The sequence below is a fragment of the Lagopus leucura genome, unplaced genomic scaffold (assembly GCF_019238085.1).
Source record: "Lagopus leucura isolate 7727_CA_CO unplaced genomic scaffold, USGS_WTPT01 Super-Scaffold_100028, whole genome shotgun sequence".
Taxonomy (NCBI): Eukaryota; Metazoa; Chordata; class Aves; order Galliformes; family Phasianidae; genus Lagopus; species Lagopus leucura.
The window spans coordinates 6,407,862-6,424,049 of NW_024962279.1; the positions used below are offsets into that span (position 1 = coordinate 6,407,862).

The 16,188-nt window shown below is 43.7% G+C and overlaps 1 protein-coding gene across 4 annotated transcripts; it reads right to left on the reverse strand.

The window, feature by feature from the left end:
• Positions 1-16: 16 nt before the first annotated feature.
• IL5RA (interleukin 5 receptor subunit alpha) lies at positions 17-14,981 on the reverse strand. Of its 4 annotated transcripts, none has more exons than XM_042880890.1 (12): positions 14,311-14,981; positions 13,900-13,992; positions 12,063-12,140; positions 10,836-10,981; positions 10,488-10,626; positions 9,829-9,961; positions 9,567-9,757; positions 8,962-9,107; positions 8,186-8,321; positions 5,663-5,759; positions 1,775-1,856; positions 17-1,011 (listed from the first exon to the last, which is right to left on the reverse strand). In XM_042880890.1, the coding sequence occupies exons 3-12, from the start codon at positions 12,133-12,135 to the stop codon at positions 922-924; spliced, it is 1,233 nt and encodes a 410-aa protein (XP_042736824.1). In that variant the 5' UTR covers positions 12,136-12,140; positions 13,900-13,992; positions 14,311-14,981; the 3' UTR covers positions 17-921. The 4 variants fall into 4 exon arrangements, with proteins under 4 accessions (XP_042736824.1, XP_042736823.1, XP_042736822.1 ...); XM_042880889.1 differs by having other exon boundaries at positions 13,900-14,017; XM_042880892.1 differs by lacking the exons at positions 17-1,011; positions 1,775-1,856 and adding an exon at positions 3,472-3,717 and having other exon boundaries at positions 13,900-14,017.
• Positions 14,982-16,188: the final 1,207 nt, after the last annotated feature.

Here is a 16,188-nt window from a genome sequence, read left to right on the forward strand (position 1 = left end):
ATTAATGGGAGTGAAATTATATTTACAAATCTTATTTATTAGAGGACTTGAAGCCGTGACATAAAAGAAATACATTACAGTAAATGAATTCTTTCATCTCGTTTTTAGGATTTTGCTAATGAAATACTGATTTTCAGACTGTTAAAGCTGGGCACCTCCAATCCATTCCAATCACAAGCAGTAGAGACATTTGAGGCACAAACATTGTTATATTAATGAGCTACATTAATTTTGATGGAGCCATGCTATTTCACCCAGATGAGAGCTGCCTCATTTGTTATAATTATTTCTAGTCTTTAGCACCTGGGAGCTCCATTATGTTTAGGCACTTCCCAAACAACTTCATTGCTCAGTGTTTTGTTGTTTTTTTGTCTTCCTATTCCATGCTTACGTGCTTGGGGCAGCCGGGTGGGCAGGAGGCTCTTTGGGCAGGATGCAAAGAACAGAGCAGCTGGTGAGGGCAGACCAGAGCTTGCTTGGGGCAGGTCTGGTAACTTGCTTGGATGGGTAAGAAGAATGAGCTGCAATCTTGGGCTTGGATGTTCAAACTCACCTGAAGGCAGCTGGAATTACAGATGGAGGAGGGGCCCAGCTCCTTTAGTATCAAAAAGCCTTGGTAAAACCACAGGGAGCTCCTTGGCAAACTTCCTTAGCTATGCATAACTGAGGGCTGTGTTCCCAGGCTGTGTTCTATAGATTGGGTTGAGGAAAGGCATCAGAACGTGCCAGGAAAGTGCTGCTTTTTTAATTTTTTTTTTTCCCTTTACGCTGTAACCTCTTGCACCACCGTCTGTGGGTTGGGGCTGTCGCCTCGCCATTGGCACCGCTGTGCTCTTTCCACACCGCTCACAGCAGTTGTTCTAAATGAACCAACAAACAGTGCTGGAACCACAGCCGAGCAGTTCTTCACGTGCGGCTGCCTCAGAAGACGTCGTCGTGCAGAGTGCTGCTGGGGAGGCCCTCGGCCAGGCCTGGCTCCAGCCACGTCTCGCTGGGGCAGCTGCATGCCCTCTGCAAAACAAGCAGAGCTCCAGCACCGACTGAACCAGCGAGCCATCGAGAGCTGCAGGGTAGCCCACAGCGGCAGTAACGCCAGCACCTCACCAAATGTATGCTTTAATTTAGGAATGGAGTGCTCACAGCAAGCAGCTCCAAGGTCTCATATCCCTGTGCCCTGACCTTCTGCTCACCCTGAGCTTCCCTTAAGGACAGCAGCACTGAAGGTAGCGCTGAGATGCCCCTGGGAACAGAACAGCCTCTGTGCGTTCCCATTTCCTGGCTGCGGTGTTAATATTTGCCGTTTCTCACATTCTTATTTGTGATACCCTAAGTCGTGTTATTTTACACCCGTGGCTTTGATTAAAAACAAACATTTGCTAATCTTTTAAGCCTGTTTCCTTGACCGGACCATGGAATAATACCCCGAAAATCAAACCTCTATTCTGAGGGGACAAATTAAAATCAAGTTAGTGAGCAGCGCTTTCTTGAGCAGACAATGAGGAGTTTTATCTTATCTGTAAGGCAAATGTATTTACCGGGAACGCGACAGCAAACATAATAAGGCTTAAAACCAGCTTAACAGTAGGACACGAGCATCTCTCACCGTTCGGTTTCCCAAAACAAATCGGCTCTGCAGGAGCTGAGCTCCAGTCCCTGCCAAGGCACGCCGTGCCTGGCCGTGCTGCTGCCGCAGGATGCAGGGCTGGAGGGACAGCACACAAGTGTTCCCTCTGTTGTTTAAGAAAAACCAAAAGCGATTAAAATATGACTTTACCTCGTAGTGATTTGGAAAGGGATCTCTGAACTTGATCCTGGGCGTTGGAATGGGCGGAAACAGTTTGCTCCACGTGTGTTGTCTGTGGGAAACAGAGGTGAAGGGCTGTGAGGGCACTGCTGGGTGCTGACTGGGGGAGCAGCGCAGGGCTGTGCCTGAGGGCAGCCCGGTTTGGGAGTTCAGGACAGGCTGCCCTGTGCTCAGATCGTGGTTTCTGGACATAATCTGTGTCTTGGCAGGAGAGCAACTGCAAGAAATTGCATGGGTTGCCTGTAAGCTGCTGCATTTAGTGGTGATGAGTTGATGGTCGGACTGGATGATCCGACGTGTCTTTTCCAACCTTAGTGATTCTGTGATTCCTTATTGTGGCCCAAGCAGTTGTACATTTGTGGTAGCAAGAGCTGCAGTGCAACCGTTTCCTTGCATCTGACACAGCTCAGAGTACAGAATACACAGCCACTAAAAGGCTCTGTCTGCCAAGGTCCAAGCAGGGCCCTATTTTAATGGGAACGTGGCCAGCGTGAAGGTGACAGGGCTTAGCTCAGGAGGAGCGTGCAGAGCCTGCTGGGGACCAGCCTGGTGCCCACGAAGCAGAGGTGAGGCTGAGGCATGGCTGCCCTGCAGCACCTGAGCCCTGGGCACTGCAACCAGCCCCGCTCCCCTGCCCCATTTGTTCTGTGGCAGCTCTGGCTGATCTCTGGTTCGTTAAGCGCTTTGGTTACTTTGAGTTTCCTTCTAAAGCTTCCCGATTTCTGTCAAGTTTTCTTTTATCCTATTATTCCTCCTCAGCAGGGAGTCTAAAATAAATTCCTGCTGCTAACTTACTCTTTTCCATAGCTTTCATTTTGAGACAGAAGGAAAAATCCTCATCTCTCTCCCACCCACCCTTCCTCAAAGCATTTTCAATCAGTTTGGAGCTAAACCTTCCTGGCTGAGCGGCTGCTGCCTTTAAGGAGACATTGATTGGGAACTGATTATTTGCTGAAGGGAGGGGAAGTACCAAGGCTGGCAAAGCAAGATCTGACTGAGCGAGTTATGGGATGTCTGTCATTGCTGTGCATGGACCGGGGCTTGGGAAGGCATGCAGCCAAGAAAGGAATGTGCGCACCCTGGTGCAGGCACTCCATCTTCACAGCTCCTACCACGAAGAGCAAAGTGATCTCAGAACAGTAAATAATCAGTTGTGCTCAGCAGAAACAGGGGGATCTGAAAAGGCCCTTTGTTGTGAGGTGGCATTTCTGTAGGCATAAAGAGGGACTGGTTTGTGCTCTGCCTCTTCCCCCAGCTTCTAGCAGGGGCCGGATCTGGAAGGACCAGAATAATCCTTTGTGTCCTGGCCTCCCAGGAGGAGAAATAAGTTTAGTTCTGTCCACACTGGTTCCACAGCCCCAGCGGCACATGGTTCTCAAGGAGCTGAGGGAAGGCTGAGTGACCCGCTGCCACCTGCCTCGGGGTGCCCAAGTTCAGTTCACCTTCAGCCAAAGGGACGTGGGGCAAGGCTGCTGCCAGGAAAGATGGAGAATTTGGGAAAACAGCAGTAAAGACCTTCCCAGTATGCTCAGGGAAACAGCAGCAGGGGTGCAACCTGCTCTTACCTCAGTCTGAGTATGGTTTTGATTTACACTACTGCTGCATAACGTAACCAAGGAGGTGTGGTTTTCTTCGGAGCTGGTGCATTTGTAGTTGTGCTGTTTATCAATGAAAGATTTTGATGGAGCTGTGCCCAAATCATTTATTGAGTCAGCAATTAAGTTACACATCACTTCTGGACTGGAAACACTTAAGGAGGGGCGCACGAGTGCCCAGCAGCACTGAGGTGGGAGCACAGCCGGGTTCGTGGTGGCTGCACGCCCCTCAGGTGCAAGGGTCCTTGCAATGGGGCAGTGCTGTGGTGCTTACAGTGATGCTCTCAGTATGGTCCTGGTCTTTTTTTTTGCAGAACGCTGAAAAGTGGAGTGATTAAATATTTTGTCGCAAAAAAGTAATCTAGACTAATCTGTGTTTGCCTTTATATGGCTTAGACCACGGCCCTTGCTGTTAGCACCACTTGGACCATTAGGCTTTGAAAACACCCTGTGGGCCCCTCCGAGCTTCACTCTGCTTCAGATGTTGCGCTGTGTCTTTCTTTCTAAAATTTGCTACTTTCCCACGGGCTGGATTTTAGAAGGCCAAAGATAAACAGAAATAAGAGAATATGTTCTTTTTCCCTCTTGTAACCTCCGTGATGAGACGGATAAAATTCTTGATTTCACATTTTGCTAGAGTGCCTTTACTGACGGCATGGCTCCTGAGATCCTCTGTGACCTGTTCCAAATGACGGCCCTGCAGCAGGTGCTGGGGGGCTGCTGGCCATGGGCTGTGTGGGGTGCAGACAAGAAGGGGAACAGGGCAGGGCAGGGTGGGCATCTTAGGGTATGCAGGATCCTCTTGGGGAATCTCCTCCAGGAGAGAGCGTTGTTCAGAGACAGAGGTGAGGAAGAGTAGAGGATGCTCATTCATGAAGACAAAGGGCAAACTAGGAAAGCATTCAATTGTGCTTTTTATCAAGACAGTTTCCTCATCTGTTACTGCAAGTAAGCAAAAAGGTTCTCCAAAAGGCTACTTTTCCTTCTAGCTGTGTTCTTTACCTCTGCTTGCATCACAGAAAAATGTACAGAAGCCTTTAGTAGAATGAAATTCCTTATAATGTCTTTAAATTGCATGAAATTTCAAATGATTCCGTGGCTTGAATTGCGTGGTACACTTCATGAATTTTCAACAGCGGGAAAAACTGGGAGTATTAATGAAATTGTGATATAGGGAACCTGTTCTACTGCTCTTTTTTTAATATCTGCAGATATTAAACATACAGGCTAACCGCTGTGCTTCATCTTTATGCACCTCCTGCCTCCTCCCAGAGTGGGCCAGTGGGCTAGAAAAAGGGACAGTGAGGTAAAGAAGTGGCCAGGGGACACATCAGGCTGACCACTAATTCAAAATGCACTACAGAAATTAATCAGAAATTAGCAGAGTTGAGGATGGCACTTAAACTGAGGGGAACTGTGTGTATTGTGAAGCAGAAAACTGCTGCTTGCTGCTTGTTTCAGGGAAAAAGCTTGTAGTTACGTGGATTCTTTCATTCATCACTTATGGCCTGACCAGTCACTGCTACTGAAATCCAACACAGCTGGCTTTCTTTACAGCACGTTCTTGGAAGTTTGGCTATGTGGAAGCTGTTTTAGCATCCATAGCCTCTGCAGTATTTAAAAATAAGCTTAAAAACTCACAACAGCCAATACTTGAATGCATTTGTTCTTGTCAAGGGGTGACAAGGAGCAGAAAGCTTAAAGGACCACTGGAATTTTTACCTCTTCAGAGCACATATCACACTGTTGACATACAGACTACTTGCCCAGGGTAGAACATTGTGTGCACCTGTGCTGGCCAATGAGAAAATCATGGACTGCGTGTACGTTTTGGCCATGAAAGATGGTCTCATCAGTTTTACTGAGGTTAAAGACAGAATCCCCCTCTGGAAGTCATAAACTCTGTAACGTCCACTTAAGTGAGGAAATGAGAGATGGACAAAAAGCCTTTTAGGGAAATGTTCTCTCTTGATATATGGGGTTCTCTTTGTTTTAAAATTAAATTGAATGACCCTCTTAACCCATCAGTTTGGCTGAATATTATTGTTGATAATTAATGAGGCTGATTCTTCCTTATTCAGTACTTTTGCTTTGTGTAATTACGCTTGAATACAAAACTCAGCATCCCTTCCAAAAATTAAGCAAAGCTTTTAATGACCCCCAGACCTGTTCAACACCAATACTTAGGTACACTGAAGAAATTAATACTTAGAAGAAATTAATACTTAGAAGAAATTAATACTTAGAAGAAATTAATACTTACGATTTGCATACTATAGCAATAAGCGTGACCGTACAGCATGTGGATACACAAAGCACAGCAAGACTCCAGACTATCAGATTCTCCTGTTTGTTTTCTCCTGAGTATCAGGAAAAAAAAATACATGTGCTTTAGTGCAGATGTTATTTTAAGCATGCTTTTACAAAAGGTTTCATCGGCTGTTTTCTATTCATATCACAGTTTAACATGCAAACTATGCCGACTTGGTATCTCAAATTAAAAATGAAATGTAAAGCTTCAGGAATAGATTCTGTTATGCTGACATTCTGACTTCCTCAATACACTTCTCTCACTGCACTGCCACCAAGCAGAGCAACCTGGCCCGGCAGCACTGCCAGGATGCCAGCCTGTGTCACACCTCATCCCCAGATGCCCAAGGCAGCAGAGGCACTGCTTGCTTGTAGCCTCAGGCACAACCTGTTTGTTTTCCATTAAATTGCTCTTCACTTCTGCTCACCCTTTGCACAGGAACTGCATTTCTCTGCCTTCGTAAACTTGCCTGTAAAAAAGATGTTGAAACCTGCAGTTTTTCCTGTGAGCTGTTGCTGATGCATTTCCTCTGGGAGGATTTCTCTACTGCCTCTGCCTGCGAGCAGACACAGGTATTTCTACCAAGGTCAACATTTTTATTTTAGAAAGGCATGCTTAGTGACCAGGACCATTACTTTGTGCCACATTATGCCATATAACAAAAACATTTACATTGAACTGCATTTTCAAAAGGTTGCCGAGTCCGTGTGTGCTTCTGATAACCACCAGTCCTATGTATCAAATGTCAGCACTGCCATTACCAGGTAATTGAGAGGACATAAATCGGCCAGCAGCAGACACCTTGGTTTTATTGGTGCTGTAGAAAAAACACAGTATTGAATTTGGGCCAGATTTCTTCCAAAGAAACAAGGAGCTGAGTCTGGTGTCTCAGAGTAGGCAGTGGGAGCAGGGCATGGGTGCTGCCATGAGCTTGCATCAATGTGTCCTGGGCCTTTGTGCCACTGAGACAGAAATCCCCAGCTGCAAACATGGCTTATTTATTGATTCTGGATGGCTTATTTAGTCTGCAGTGCTGTCACTTTTCTTTCAAGAAGTCAGGAGTGTTACTGTCAACCCAGCTGGGTTATACCCAGTGCAAACAACTTGTGAAGGCTGCCATCATAAAGGCTGGGAAGCATTGTTTCCCAAACCAAAACCAGAAGAGTCCTAAGTCTTTTCCATATTATGGTTGATGGTGCTCCCCAGAGACTTTGAAGACCTCCTAGTACCAATCCCTTGCCATGGGTAGGGGTGCCAGTCACTAGACCAGGTTGCTCAAAGCCTCATCCAGCTGGTCTTCAACATGTAAGAGAGACAGAGAGGGAATAAAGGAACCATCCTGAGAGCCACACAGAAAGCTGGCAGCAGAGTGGATCAGAATGGCTGAAATGTGTACTGAAATCCAGCAACTAATGGAGTAAACTCTGCTGGGTCAATGGATTGTAACAAGCCTCTAAATATCCCCTTTCCTAAGATAAACTGAAGAAGTTGATCCTGTTCTTGGATACGTTTGAGATTTTAGTCTTTGTGGTTTTTTTTTTTTTTTTAAAAAAAAAAAAAAGGAAGACTAATTTCCTTTTTGTCTCATTAAACAACTAAATGATTTTCTCATATTTGGTATTTGCTGCTTCTTAGTAGAGGAGTCATTAACAATTATGTTTCCTGGTTCCCCAGTTGCCATCATGCTGCAGGATAGAGATGGCTTCAGAAGTGCTTCAGTTGACAGGGAGCTTCTCTCAGACTCTTCAGAATTGCTGGGAAAGCAGAACTGGGACAGCACAGATATACCTTCCAGCCCCAGATTTGACATAATCATCTGTTAAACCGTGAGCCCTGGCAGTGGGTTCTCCCACATACCAGCCATGACTATTTCGTTTGACTGCAGCACTTCTAAATGACCTCTCAGAGAAAGGTGGTATCAAGGTGAGCTTTAACAACGCCGCTTTGGCAGCACGTGGCTGCACTGCACAGGGTTTGATTACCACAGCCCAAGGAAAGGATTCAGAATTGGATTTCAATTTTTAGCAAAGCTAGAGAATGCTGCAGAGGGAAGGGAGAAGTACAGTAGATTTTCTTTTGCCTTTTTTTTCTAGTGAAAACCAGGAAGTGAAGAAACTCAAAAGATGTTAACAGCAAAGCAGGATGTCTAAGAACAAACAGTTGATAACGTGCCATGATAAGAAAACTGCTGCTCCCGGAAAAAAATTATGTTCAGTAGGAAACACAGAATGAAGTGGGGCAAATGATCATATTCCAAAGGTGGTTTGGTTTGTTTTAAGATTTCAGGTAGCTCCAGTAAGGTAATCCTGGGGTGACCTCTCACAGTACCTTCCAGCATTAGCATCTTGGAGCATCTACTTCTGCTGTTTTCTATTGACATTAAGGGAGTGTTGCACATGCTGATGGTTTGGGCAGTACGTGCTTTCCAGCAATGTATTACTCCTTCATTACAAGACTGATGCATGCAATCCTTACCAACATAAAGGATTTCACTCCAGTCACTCCAGAATCCATTTACAGCACACATGTAATGATTTGCTCTTATCTGTATGGAGTATCTGCAGGTAACATCAATCCGTAATCTGAAGTCATGTGAATATGTTTTTGATACCTGTTAACAAAACAATACCATACTGTCACACATTATTTAAGACCAGGAAATCTAGAAAACAGATTAATCATGTTTGTTTTTTTTTTTTTAATTTTTACAAGCTTCTTTAGTAGACTTGCATTGAACATCACACACTGCTTTGGAGAAAGTTGTCTGACTTCACAGGTGCCATTCCTCTCCTAATGTGTCAGTATTTCAGAGCAAATCTTGTGAAATATGCTTTATTTTGGATTCTTCCTTAAGACCCTTAATGCTGGATGTTGAGAACTGTCCACCATCATCCTTCTGAAGGCAGAACACAGTACAAGGGAGTAACCTTCTCGTTTTTCTGTTTTCCAAGCTCTCTTGGAGATGGTTTGTTGCAGGCGTAAATGATATCCAAAAAGGACATAAAACACGAAAACTGCTGAGATTTTGGCTTTGTTGAACCCTAGTCACAAATGGGACACAAGTTTCGCCAACAGCCCATAGTTTCACAAATGCACTGATAGCAGATTTTAATTTAAATGATCTTAAATGTGTGCCATGTTTATGAATACAAAGGCTTTTTCTCCAGGTTGCATGAAGTCAATCTTTATCCATACAGGACAGTGAGTGTCAAGAGCAAAATGTAATGCTGGGGCACCAGAGAAGCAATTACCTGCTTGTTACCTGACTTCAAGTTGGTGAGGTAAAATTCGTATTCAAAACATCCTTTAGGGAAAGTAGAAAGTGGTTTCTCCCATGTGGCCACGAGATCATTTTGCTCTAAGAATACAGTGACATTTCTGGGAACATTCACCTTCTCTATGAAAAGAAAATCACACCAGTAAGTTATATATAGAGTGAAGTTTAAATACTAGCAATTGAAACAGCTTATAAATTGATCAAGTGTTCACATGCAGCCTATACTTTCTGAAGTTATTTCACATTTTAGGCAGAAAATGTGAAGATTAAAGAGGAATAGGTGTATTGCACAAAATAATTAAAGGAAAAGAACTTTAAAAATCCACTTATAAGATCAGAAAAACTGGATTACTGAAGGAGAAGGTTATTAAATTACTCTTTGCAAAGTCATGAAATTAATCATAGACTGATTCAAACCGTTTTGTTTCTTTTTTAACCAGGAAAGTTACTGAAATCTGGAAAAAAAATCAAATGATCAGCAGGTATTTTGTGGATTGACAACATTCTCTCACAAGTCTTTTACAGTTCTGCTGGACTTCATTCATTGAACTGTTTGTTCATTTGCTTGTTTCTACTCACCAATGGCATTTTGGTTAAACAACTGCTGGAAAGGCTTGATTGCAGCATACTTGCTGGAGCCATTAATGTGTATTACAATGAGCTCATCAATCTCACCGGGAACAATACGAGTCACTGAGAACCTGCACTCTGTATTCCTGTTCCACTTGTCTTTGATGTAATGTTGGCATTCTTCCATGTAGGTCTCATACCTAAATTAAAACATTTGTGAGAAATGCTCTCTAAAAATTTTGTGTTGAGTAAAATGGGAGAAGACACCAACCTGTAAAATAGAAAGTACTCAGTATCTTCTGGTGCCCCTTTACCAGGAAGCCAAGTGCAATGGAGAGAAACAGTGCTAGAAATGGTGAAGTGAGTAACACAGGACAGATCAGTGACAGCTGTATTTTCAGCACCTACAGAAACACAGAATTATAAGACAGGAAGAAAATAAACACTTACTACAGAAGTTGCATGAAATTGGCACTTCTAAGACAATTTTGACTACAGTCTTTTGTCCATTTTCATCTAGGTTTTGTCCAGTCCTGGTACTGATCGCGCAGTTCTACCAGTTATGGAAGGATGGAGATTCCAAAAAACCACCAAGTAAGGCTGTAGCACACAGCACCATGATGTACCTTCTGTACACCTTGGGATTCAGGCAGTGTTTTGCCATCCTTGAGTGGATGGGAGTAGATTATCTCAGCTTTAGCAAGCAATGTTTAGAATATTTTATACGGGTTACCTATGTTGCATCTTCAGATTGTATAGCAGGCTGTGGAGCCATACAGAAAGGCCTGGATTAAATGATTTTGTAAAACCATTGTAACAGGTAGAGTGAGAAATGCTGTATTATTCAGTATTAAACCTCTCAGCTTCTGATGTCTACTCCATAGACCAGTACAGAACACAAATTCAGACCTTTTTCTCATTTCTTCTTACCCGGTGGAGGCTGGAGTTCTGCTGTCACCCAGTCGCTCGTCATCTGAAGACCCTGATGGAAAAGTAACGTGCGGACATGTGCCGAGAAACCATTGTGAAGTACAGCTGTTTGGAGACTGTGAGTCTTCATTGTATCATACTTGAAAATTAAGAAAGAAAGAAAGAAAGAAGCAACACAAGATAGAAGCTTAATTAAGGGATCTGCTAAGAGTGGTCTACAAAGGACAGGCTTTTAGCTGAGTGCCTCACTACGTGGTTGCTTGAAACCATCACATACATCACACCTTCTGCTTCCCCACTCAACAAGAAGTCAGCCTTCTTAGCACACTGGACTTATTTCTATCTTACCTCTTCAAACACAGGAGTTAAGATTTTCACATCGTATCTAATAGTGTAGTTTTTTTGTTCCTGATTAGGACTTAGCTTCCAGCTTAGAAGTACTTGGGCTAATGCAGAGACTGTAAGGGTGAAGTTAACAGGTGGGAAAACCTGAACTGTAAGGAAGAAAACAAAGAAATTCTTAGTGCAGTAATCCTAAAAAAGTTGTTTAGGCCAATACCTATAGATAATGTAGTGAGCAGTACAAGAAAACAAAAATATTATATCCTATTAAATTATAAATAATATAATAAAATTATATTATATTATATTGTATTATATTATATTATATTATATTATATTATATTATATTCTCTCAACAGTTTCTCTCAAAGCATTTCTGATATTTGAAAAATACATTTAAATAACAACCAAAACTTCATCAAATAAGACTTTGCTTAAAACTTAGCTTAAGAAAGTTATTATTTTTTTTTACAATGGTTTCATCTTTATAATTACAGTAACACATTACATTTGGCTTATTAATTGGATTCAGGCTTTTCAGTTGGATCCCCTAGAGAATTGGGCATCTGTACTGAGCAGGGTCGATAAGTGACCAGCCAAACAATCCATTCTTATTGACCCAGTCTTGCAGAACAGCATGATGTGGGGGCTGACTACGTGAAGCCTGACAGCCACAAGAAGACATATGTGAGAGGAAAAAAAAGCATGATGAACAGAGGAATTAGGCATAAGTGGAAGAAAACATGGAAAGGATGAGAATGATAATTTAAAATGACAAGGCAAAAGGGATTCCTGGAGCTCTTATGGAAATGAAGAAGATCTCGTGCTGGGGAGAAATGTTAGCATATAAATAGCAATGCAGTGAAATTATCAATCTACTCCCTTCCATTTCTGGAGTGCTTCAGAGTCCATCCTCCCTCATTTGCCATGTCCCAGGCAGCTTTTAATGCCCGTTTCTTCAACTTTCAAGCAAGTGTTTGGCATTAGAGAAATGGGCTCCTGAAGAGTTAGAAAACCCCCACACCAACTGCCCTGAACTGCTTGCTCCAAAATGTTCCTTGTTGAGTTGCTCACAAAAAATGCCAACGTTAAGGTTCTTGATGTGCCAGGACAGAGACCAGGGCTGCTGCCCTCAATGTTCTATGCTGCCTTGTTTCTGCTGATAGGTGCAGTTTTATTCCTGGATGTAAAACTGCCTGGAACACTGCCGTTGTTGGAAGGAAAACAACTTACCTGCTTTACACTGAAGCGTGCGTGGCTGGACTACGATTCTTATCCAAAGGAGCACCAGACAAACTCTCATCATGCTGGCTATAAAGTTTAGATGGTCAGTGAGAAAAACCATGCATTAGAGTACATGGCTTGCAACCGTTTACAGACAGGCTGACAGCTAAAACCAAGCACAAGCCAAAGCGTTAAGCACACAGACCATGGAGTAATCACAGCTACATGACCAAAGCAATAAAACCTTGCAGGGCACAGAATTTTCTCCTTCCCTTGCAGGAAGATACATCTTGTTGAAGCTAAAATTAAGTACAACTAACCACATCTCATTTTGCTCCCTTTGTTTTTTCCAGGCCCCCTTGAAAAAGCTGCTGTTTCCAGCACTGCCATGCGTGGATGCTCAGAGCAGCGGTCATGGACCTACAGCATCTCTTAGCAGAGAGAGTTGGCTTCAGGTAGGTTGGCTTTCGGTGAAGACCCATTCACTCCAAGAAAAACAGCAGAAATAGCTGTCTTTTTAGCTGCCACTGTATATAAAATGGCTGCTTGCTGGAATTTACTCTCCGGTTTCCATTGCACTGAGAAGCAGTCTCAGCGCTCACCTCAAGGCTAATTCTCCAGTGTTAATTACTGGGGGTAAGAGAAACTATTTTGTTTGTTTCTAATTTAAATGAGCGACTATTTTTAATGCTTGAAAACAGCATGTTCCTATGCTTCCTACAGATTGTTTCATGAAGTACTGAGGGAAGAAAAATCTGTGTGTTATCATTCATGTATAACCTAATATAAACAACATGGAAATACAGAACAGCAGCTTTCCAAAATGTTCTCACAGAAGAGAAATACGCCCTCCTAGCCCAATCACACTGCTTCCCTGGGGCATCTACACAATTGCTTGTATGAAAAACATAATATTTTCAGACGGTAATGAGCAGAGAAAGCATCTTTAACCCATCAGTTCTCACTGAACCTCCAATAAATAACCCAGGGACTGGAAGCAATCCAATTGATCACAGTTGGAGTACTTCTGCTACACAATAACTATTTTTAAAAATGGTGTATGAGCGCTTAGTTCGTTAAAATGATGCATAATTCACAATGCAGTATGTTTCTTAATGTCCAAGTCTGCTCATTATCTGCATTTGTTTTCTGTGTGTATCTGGTATTCTGCCAGGCAAAGCGTCCATGAGGCTAATTGAACCTCTAGAGTTTTCTAATGGATTATTCCTGGAGAGTCAGTGCTTGCTTTTGCATAGGTTGGGTTACTGAGACATTTTGGTCAGATATTTTGGTTCTTCCACAATACACATGAAACAGGGCACTGTTACCTATACCATACATTTTTGCTTAGACAATGCCCCAAGATTTTTTCCAATTGCATTACCATTCGTGAACAGTATCACACAGTCTGTGATAACAGGTTTGTCTCATGCAATGAAATCTTGAAAATACAATCAAAAAGTTAACAAATACCTACGAACAAGATTATGCTCCCCACAAAAACGGGCATAGCAAGTTCTCGGGATGAGTAAAAGCCTTGTTTATGGTTTTGGTTATGCGCAGTAAAAAGCAGTGAGGAGAAAGTCAAAGATGCATTCCCTTCATGGAAGGGTCTATTCCTTCATAAAGTGCAGTATAAATCTAAACACAGTGAGCAGCTGAATTGGTCATGATTTTCTTTCTTACAACTGACACACGAGTTCTACTGAGAGGCAATTGGTCAGGAGCAGATTCCAGATGCACTTCCCACCATAATGCAAAGATGACTTTTCAAAGTGGGGCCAATCTTCAAACAAAGCACAGAAAGACAGAAAAACAGACTGCAATGTAAATCCCAGGAGGTTACCTGCAGAGTCTCTGAAGTTGTGTGAAGAGCCTCCTCTGTTTGTTCAAACGTCTTCTGGGTCGTCTCCCTGCGGGTTCCTTTTGCAACTGCTGTCTTTTAAGCACAGATGTGATAGGTACTTCAGAAATGATAGGAGATGGTAAGTTAGACAAGCATGCATTGTAAAAGGGAACTGCAGATTTAACCACAGGATGGAAGGCTCTGTTCTAGCACGTGGTTTTACTTTATGTATCGAGGGTTAGTTCTACACCATAGTCTGCAGTCTGATCATTCTCGACTAAATTCTGAAGAGCCAGGAATGTTTAAAAACTCACTGCAAAGAATCTACTTGCTGACCAGTGCCATCATCCCAAGTTGTTCATCCCCTAGAAAATCAAATCCTAGTATTGCTGGAAGACCGTGCGGTATTACCTTGTCCAGTCATCCTGCCATACAGCCATGTGTCTGTCGGTGGTATTTAGAGAAATTACTGGCACCAGAACAAGACCAGCTTCCCAATCTTGGGCAGAGAGCTCTGAGCTGTGATCCATAGGAAGGCTGGATAAGACTGGCTCAAAAGGAGTGGAAAACAACCTAAGGGCACAGAGAAAGCAGAAAGTGAGTCTGTTCGTAATAGGCCTAGGTAGGTATGGGAGGGCTAATGACATGTTCATTAGAAATCTGGATTGCAAATACAGAAAACCCTTCTAAATGTGAAGGTGATGCAAGCTGGTAGAGGTGAGTTCTTTGGGGACTAGAACTCGATTTAAGCAAGTTCTTCAAAAATCAGTGAAAATTGGGCACAGTTCAGCACGGTCAAGCTCTCAACTACATTTAGGTGCTATTAACTGCAAATTACAGGCTATTAGTAATCAACTTGTGATTAGGTATCTGCTCTACAGAAAAGGATCTGGGGTTATGCCAGGTCATAAACCACAGAGGACTCAACAACTGTTGTGCACTTGTGAAAAAGGCATGCTGGGGCAGCTGGAAGCTGGCATCCTCTGCGAGACACATGAAGCAAACTTTCTGCTCTGCTCAGCACTGATAAAGCCTCCACTCAATGCACTGCCCTGTGCAGATGCTGCACTGGAGAAAGAAATGGAGCAAACAATGGGAGGTCAGTGTACAGTGATGGATGCTACAAAAACCAGAACCACTCAAAACAAATTAGGGGAATGCCCATGCAGAGGTGCAATCTTAGAGCACAAATGAAGGCTTTCACCTGTTTGCAAGTCCATTGCAGTGGGGAGCTAGAAATAAAAGGTAATGACAGGTAAAAATCAGGTTAGGTACAAAGGGAACACGTTCAGTGCTGGGGGGGCAGAGGAAACGATGGCTGGGCACCTTTAGACAAAGTCAGCCAGGAATGAGAGTTGTAAGGAAATCCTGCCAGGAGGCACAGAGATACATGAGGTGCCCTGTTTTCTGTATCTGTGCACTCCTGAATAAACAGCTAACTGTTGAGCAGGGAGCTCTGACAGCTGCAGCTCGGCGTTACAGCAGAAAAGAGGTTGTTTCTAAAGGTGAGGCAGGATATTTAACAAAAGAAGCAGTCACAAAAAGAACACGTAAGAAAAGGTTATGTTCTTATGTTCTTACACAAGCCTGACAAAATTATTGTAAATGTGAGATGTTTTTGGCAATAGGTCATTCCCCAAAACCCTTTTGTGCTCACAAGCACTCTCCTTTCTGCAGCGAAGTGCTGATCTGTTGGGTGCTTGAAAGGCTGAACAGATCTGTATAACATCTCTTTTCAGGTACAAAGCATTTTTGGCCGAGACAGATTTATTCCGGCTTGGAACTTCAAAGGCAACCAAGCGGTGTGTTTGAGCAGCTCTGTAGCACCGCTCTGCAAATCTCACACATGGAACCAGCAGCGTGACGGCACGGCGTGGAGAGCAGACGGGCACCCCCAGCTGGGCCTGGGATTTGGCACAGGGCTCCCACCCAAATGTTTCCACACGTTAAAAGCTGAACGAACTCAGGAGCTGCTCCTGCACGCAGTTCAGCAGCCACAGCGCTTAAAGCTGTTTCAGGATCGCTGACGGGACCTCGCAACCAGCGCACGGATGGACCCTGAAGGTTTCACAACACGTGGAGGTGTTTAGAGCTGTTTCCCGAGGAACACGGGCACGGTGGGGATGGGACGGCGGCGGTTGTTCTCTGCACACCGTACTGACGCGTGCTTCCGCACCGCCGTGGGACGGGGCTGAGAAACAAACAGCGCAGCGCGGGGCGCTACTGCGGGACCGCGGTTACGGAGCGAGGCGGAGGGTGAGCAGCGATGCGCGGATCGGCCGGCAGGGG

What these genes read in the sequence shown, in the direction of transcription:
- IL5RA (XM_042880888.1), bottom strand. Translation starts at nt 12,174, where the DNA reads ATGGTTTTTCTCACTGACCATCTAAACTTTATAGCCAGCATGATGAGA. An exon ending in AGAACTCCAGCCTCCACCGG is followed by an intron (nt 9,962 to 10,487) that starts GTAAGAAGAAAT and finishes GTGTTTCTGTAG; the next exon opens with GTGCTGAAAATACAGCTGTC. An exon ending in GTTTAACCAAAATGCCATTG is followed by an intron (nt 9,108 to 9,566) that starts GTGAGTAGAAAC and finishes TTCTTTTCATAG; the next exon opens with AGAAGGTGAATGTTCCCAGA.